This window comes from Notothenia coriiceps, unplaced genomic scaffold (assembly GCF_000735185.1).
Source record: "Notothenia coriiceps isolate Sejong01 unplaced genomic scaffold, NC01 NC01_scaffold00022909, whole genome shotgun sequence".
Lineage (NCBI taxonomy): Eukaryota > Metazoa > Chordata > Actinopteri > Perciformes > Nototheniidae > Notothenia > Notothenia coriiceps.
This window is the reverse complement of record NW_011355610.1, coordinates 1-6,662: the sequence shown is the minus strand read 5'-3', so window position 1 is coordinate 6,662 and position 6,662 is coordinate 1. Positions and strand designations below refer to the sequence as shown.

Sequence of the window (6,662 nt, the reverse complement as noted above, 5' to 3'; positions counted from 1 at the left end):
CGCTTCACGAGCGCACACCGCATCCACATAGGATTGGCTGACTTGAGTCACGTGACTGGTATCAACCAGTCACAGTGAAAAGCGATGAATCAAACGGTGAGTAATGAAACTCTGTCGGCGCATCGCCCGCAACCTTCAGCCACGTCATCCGACTGGCAAGACTGGAGCTTCAACTCACCTTTGACAGAGGAGGTGCACGAAACATGTTCCGTGCGCACAACATACAGGTATATTCACTGTTCAGAGTCCTTCTAATGGGTCTGAAGTTTTCAAAACAATATTTCACTTTTCATGCATTTACATGTGTAGTTTTAAAGCATTCACCACAGCGTCAGGTTAACCCTAACCCTAACCCATTCATTTGGGATTTCATGATACCACTCTGGGCATAGTTTGGATAACATAATACCACAACTTAACACATGCCAATGAATAGATGGATTGTTGAGAACATAAAACACCTTCAACAACTTCCCTTTATAACTCATGAATACAGCTATTTGTACTTCTCTTATCACAACCACAACACCTAGGTAGTATAATAAAAAGGGCAATATTTTTAACAATCTTCCATCTACAGCAGTAGTTCAAAGGTACTGCAAATACACTTTCCCCTTCAATAAATCCTTCTACAAATGTGGTCAGACCTTCTCATCAAAAGGAGACAGATGCCACTTCATTGACGACATGCTCTTGAGTTTTAAATGTTTTTGAACATCTACCCAAATGTGACATATAACTGAATTAAGAATTCTAATTAGATCAGACCCTAACCCTATATATCAATGAAAAATACATTGATTTAACACCAGTAGACAGCATATAAATGTAGATGTGTGTCAGTACAATATGAGGTTGGAAGGCCTTATTGACAGGTTTGCCAACTATACATTATACAAATCACTAGAATGAGCAGAGGGGACTTACCCTAAATAAGACATGTTTAAAAAATACAGTTTATTAAAAGAACTAATATGAAGCATGGATGAAACGTCCCTTCTTCAATGCAACTTCCAGCATGCTGCATGTATATGGATTAATCCCTTTTCATGTGAATTACTGAGAGGTGAAGGGGAGTTACTATCTGTGCAAGGAGGACATCTTCTGTGGAGTTTTACACTAATGAAGCCAAAATGTAAAAGTGCATTACACAGACGGACCAATGCATTGCTTGTTGACATCAGCGGTGATAAAGATTTATTATAATTTAAAGGCAAAAACATTTGAACTGAGGTTCTTTCAACTGATAGGAATGCACTTTATATCCTGTGGTTGAATTGAAAGACATTCACAACTCATTTCTGACATTTGCCAGCAGCTGCTCTCCATGTATTGTTCTGAAATAAAAACATAGACATCTTAAGCCTTGGATTACAAAACTCATTATTGGGAATTATAGATGAGCATTATCACCACACCACAATGCCCAGCAGAGGGTGGATTCTGCTACAATGGCTCATACAAATCACACAATTTTTTTACGATTGCCAGAAAAATGTTTGCATTTATTCTTAAAAAAAATAAGATATAAAACAAACAAAAACAAATTTGAAAAGTAAAGAAAATCACATATTTGTGCAAATGCAGTCATAAAGACAAAAGCAATTGATTGGCAATGTGTGTCTGAAGTCTTCTGCTTCCAACTTTACAGCGACAGGACAAACTTCCTACGGAGGAGACATGATGAAATACATGTTGAAGATATGAACAGATACATATTTGCCAAAAAATAATCATTTGAATGTCAATGAGTGAAAAGTTTTCTCACTGTAAGCTGTCAGGCAGATGGGGGTCTCGATATAAGCCGTTGTGCAGATACCCCAGAGAACCGTCAAATGGCACCATCTTGACCCGCTCTGCATTCTGGGCCGTCACTGCTAACTCATACATCTGGGACAGAAAAAAAGCAAGGAAAGTTTGGTCCAGTTACAACAAAAATCTATTCCACAGAAAACACCTAATCTATGCAGCTTTCTGTGCCGGTAATACCTCCTGAACAGTCTGAATTGGAGCCAAGTGATCGTCCTCTGAATGGAGGAAAAGGATCGGGCATGTCATTTTCTTCAAGCTGCAAGATAACAAGTCCATATTATTAAGTCATTGCATTTTAATTGTAATAACAATATTAATAGCTGATTAACTGTTGTTTTAAAGCAAGCATTAAATGGAAACTTACTTTTCTTCAGAAGGAAATAAAGCCTTGTTTTCTTCAACTGGATCTGGGAATAAGTATCCAGAGCCTGGAAGCCTCCAGTAATACTTAGAACAGAAAGAAAATAATACATTAAAAGGTTAAGCGTAATGAAGAAGCAGCTACTTGAAATGCACAAACCACATGTCAGAAGTGACAAGTTCCAGGAGTTTACCCAGGTAAAAGTCGGCACCTCCTGTCCTTTAGTATTGAATGCACCCTCCAGAATCACACCATCAAAACTCCTCCCTGAAAACAGGAAACAGTCATCAAGAGTCCTTTTATTTCCATTTTCCAAAATACACTGGTATCAACTTACCTTGCTCATGCAGTTTAACTGCAGCATTAGTGGCCACTCTGCACAGAAGAGAAACATCCTCAGTGTCTCTTTTAGTGTAGTTGGAATGAACAGTTCAGCTAGTTTTGATGTTAGCATTGTAGCTGTGGGCTAATCTTAATCAACCTTTTCTGATTTAAATAATCTTCTATGCAACATTACTCTCCTATCAGCATATTTAAAAATCTACTTTGCCTTATTTTACTTTATTTTACACAATTAAAATGTGTCTTTTTCTTCTCCCAAGTACAGTAAATAAATACAATGCATATGACAAAACATACCAAATGTTTCACAACAGACAGCATACAAAAGTATAGTCAACAATGTGTTATATATTATATAAAAGAGCACATACGTATCTTATTTAATAATAAGGGAATATTGTTTATTTTTTGGAAGCAGCTCAAACTCTGAGTTTGATGGACGTGAGCTAATTGTTAAGCCTTCATGTGTACAGCACTGTCAAATATAATTCAAAGTAACATTTACGTCGATATATTGACAGACATGATAGTATTTCATATGATGAGATCTAAAGTTTGTATCAATATTTGTCTGACACTCACTATTTAGGATTTTATTTGCATAGTTGCCACTGGCATTTCAATAAACTGGACCTGAAATGGTGAAACATTAAGGACCAATGAGTCAATCAAGCTATGTAACTAATCAATATTTAGGGAAAACATTTGTTCAGTCTCCTTTGTAGTGATTCTGTGCTGAATTCAAAGTGTTTTGCACAGCAATGATTTCCAATGGTTAGATGTTTCTGTGTGTGGGTCTCTTTCATCTGTTCAGCCATGGCCATCCCTGCTCAGGTTAAATGGTGTAAGTCGCTGCTGTATTATAAACATGTATAAGGTAGTATATCAAATAAGAGGAACAGAAAATGTTTTTGTTTCAACAGCAATTAGATAACTAAAGGATAGAGAGGTGTCTATTACATCAAAGTCCAATATTTAAAAAAAGAAAAGCATATTATACACATTCATAACATTGACCTGAATTAACTTGTGGAAGTTAAGTGTAAGTCTCTACTTGAGACAAATGCTGAGGTAAGGAGTGTTTTGTCACTGACCCGGTGCCAAGAGAGTGTCCCCAGATGACGACCAGGCTGTCCCCGCTGCGCTCTTTGGCCCAGTTGTAAACGTAGAGGGCATCTGTGGTCACACCGGCCTCAGTCGGCTCCCCGGTGGAATCTCCAAACCCTGTAAAGTTTCTCTCATCAACTTCAGCTCACCGTCAGATCCCAAGAGATGCTCTTCACGGCCACCAGGGGGCAGCCACTCAGAGGGAAACCTGCACTAGCGTCTGACCTTAAATTGAACTACTGTCTTTTGAGGGCTTAACAACAAACAACTCATCAAGCACAAGTGCATCACTCTACATCTTATGCCTGCAAATGATTTTCAATCAATGTGAGAGGTTGGTCTATTACAATCAATAAAAAGCCAAAGAAGCGTGGAGATGGTCATAAATCTTAATTTTCACCTACCTCTGTAGTCAGGCACCAGCACGTGGTAACCAAGTGCACTCAATACCTGTTGACACATAATGCTTATTTGTCTTCACAATGGCTGCTTCTTACGTTTATTAGACCTTCAAAAGATTAATATTTTTTTGCCGGTGATCACTCACTTTTGCCACTCCGATCCGATGAGCGGCTGCCCTGTTGGAATGATTCACAGATAACACAGGGGCCAATAGTAAAAAACTTTTTTTTTTAACATTCCCAAATATGTCTAGCTGTGTGAAACATTTAATATCTCCTTCTTCGGGAGGAATTTAACACAAATGCATTATTCATCATACCTTGTGCCTGTGTTTCCGTGAAGATATATAAAAACTGGACTTCCATCCCTTAAAGTGTTCTGGTACCATGCCAAGTCCTTCCCTTGTGCCTCCTTCCACTTACTTTCAGGGACAGTGTGCCTTGAACAGTGCAGAACAATAAAGCAGCTTAAAGGCACAACTGATAACTGATAACTGGATCATTAAAAAAAAAGGTCCTAGCCCTTTTATAGCTAAGATAAAAACATTTCAAACGTGGCCTATACTCACCACACGCCAAGGGAGATTCCTTCCTCTGATGTTAAGTACATGTTGACGGTGTGATTAAGGGAGAGATCTGAGGGTCGGCTCAGGTCAATAAAGAACGGCACCCTGACTACGAACAGGAGAGAAGAGAGGTGCGGCCATTTTTTGTGTGATCCGCTTGAATATTTACAATACTTCACAGAAGCCAAGAGGGAATTCACATACCTCTGTGAGTGTAAACAAGGTGCTGGATTAATTCTGGGAGTGTCCTCTGCAAGCAGGGCACCAAAAGGAAGATAACAAGGGCCAATAATCCTCTTTTCAGCCACCACCGGGACCTGAGAACAGACATAAATCAATGTGACCACTCACCATCTGGCCATTAGTTTATATAAGTTGTGTCAGTAATGGCAGACGACCCTCCAGGTTGTCTTGCATACTGACTCAAATACTTGTTGAATTGTAATTTTTGTAACTGAGCCAAACAAGAGCAGACTGCAATTGAGGGGAGTAAGAGCACCATGCAACACCATCTGTTAATTTAAAAGTGTAATGTGTTTATGTAACATTTCCACATTAGAATTCTAAAGACACATTTTTTTTTGTTTAGCTGTGTACTTACATTATCCTACATTTTACGTTTTAAAACCCAGAGAAATACATCATTTTTATCTAAGTATCTGTCCGTTTTATTTACTCTCCTTTAATGCAGTCATATCCTTATGTGCATGTGCTGGAATAAATAAATGGACGTTTTTTCTCCACTTTTAATCCACATCTAAATTATACCGTTTTTGGATACTGATTGTTAATTCTGTGTATTTTAACCGGATTAAGGACTTTAGTCATCAGAAGCCTGGATCGTAAATCATCTGTAAAACGAGCTGAGAAAACATTAGCAGCAGCCAAACAGCTTTGAAGAAACACAGATTTGGAGCATGAATCTGCTTCATTCAGTTTGTATGGTTGGTTTCTAGGACAAAGTCTGTTTGTATACAGTACCTCTGCTGATAATTTGGCTCACTTTATTTCACTCCCACTGCAACTCTGCTTCGTTTGAGCTGCAAACGTTTTTGGATGACTCAGCAATAGTAATGTCTCAAGGTGGAAACCACAAATAACTTTTACTGATTGAAAACCCAATTCACTTCAGTCTTAGTTACTGACTGACACTATGGTTGGTTCGCTGTTCAAATGTGGTTCAGTGTGTCGACAGTGAATGAACACATCGCCATTCAAACAACAGATGTACGAGAGAATGTACACTCAAGCCCATTGGCATGTAGAGATCCACTCCACACATGTCCCACCAATCTATAGTTGCAGGATTAATATGGGAGAGAAGGACTGTGTAATCTAATCAAGAAGGCATGCTGCCATTGGAGTCCGTCATTACTCCCTAGAGGCAACAACAGGCAAGAGGATGCTATTCAGGCTATTGCCAATTATTGGACAATGCATCCCACCCCCTCCATTAACACTCTAATCAGCCAGAAGAGCCCTTTTAGTCGAAGACTGATTCCTCCTCACAGCTCGAGGGAAACATATAGGAGGTCATATATTTCAACAGCCATCAAACTCATCGCCTCATCTGCCAAGAGTTAACATTTCTACTATAGCCTACCATTAACTTCCCAACCCTTTTTAGAAGAGGTCCAAAACCCCATGCCAGATTGTTCTAATGAATGCACAACTGCAGTGTGCTGTAATGCAACCATTTGTATTCGAGACAACTATTTTACTGCACATTGTTCTAGTATTTCTAAGAAATATTAATGTCACTGTTACCTTAAAGTGTACTGCCAACACTCTGAATCTCTTTCCCAATCCAAAACCAAAAACTTAACCTAACGGCTCCGCGGACGTAACGTAACGGCTCCACGGATTGGTCCATTTTCTGTGTTAGTTAAGGATTTGTGGCTAAAAATCATTTTATCTCATCAAATTCAGCAGAAGTTGCATGATTTTGTTCTCAGGAGGGGAATTTGAGAGTATTACCCAGAAAAAATACAGTAAAAGTACTTCATTTTATTGTTGGTAGCAGTCAAACTAGGACTGAGTCAAACAGTGTTAGTTTTTTAAGAATTTATGGTA

The 6,662-nt window shown here is 38.7% G+C and overlaps 1 protein-coding gene across 1 annotated transcript; it reads right to left on the bottom strand.

Annotated features, from left to right (window-relative positions):
* Positions 1 to 1,174: 1,174 nt before the first annotated feature.
* On the bottom strand, positions 1,175 to 6,386 carry LOC104954176 (monoacylglycerol lipase ABHD12; the record flags this gene model as incomplete). Its single annotated transcript, XM_010781247.1, has 13 exons — positions 1,175 to 1,667; positions 1,769 to 1,890; positions 1,990 to 2,068; positions 2,177 to 2,259; positions 2,367 to 2,440; positions 2,511 to 2,548; positions 3,610 to 3,739; positions 4,027 to 4,072; positions 4,170 to 4,200; positions 4,344 to 4,463; positions 4,593 to 4,698; positions 4,794 to 4,906; positions 6,357 to 6,386. Coding segments are annotated over 13 exons (994 nt in total), but the record flags the coding sequence as incomplete, so codon positions are not given.
* Between the last annotated feature and the right edge of the window lie 276 nt (positions 6,387 to 6,662).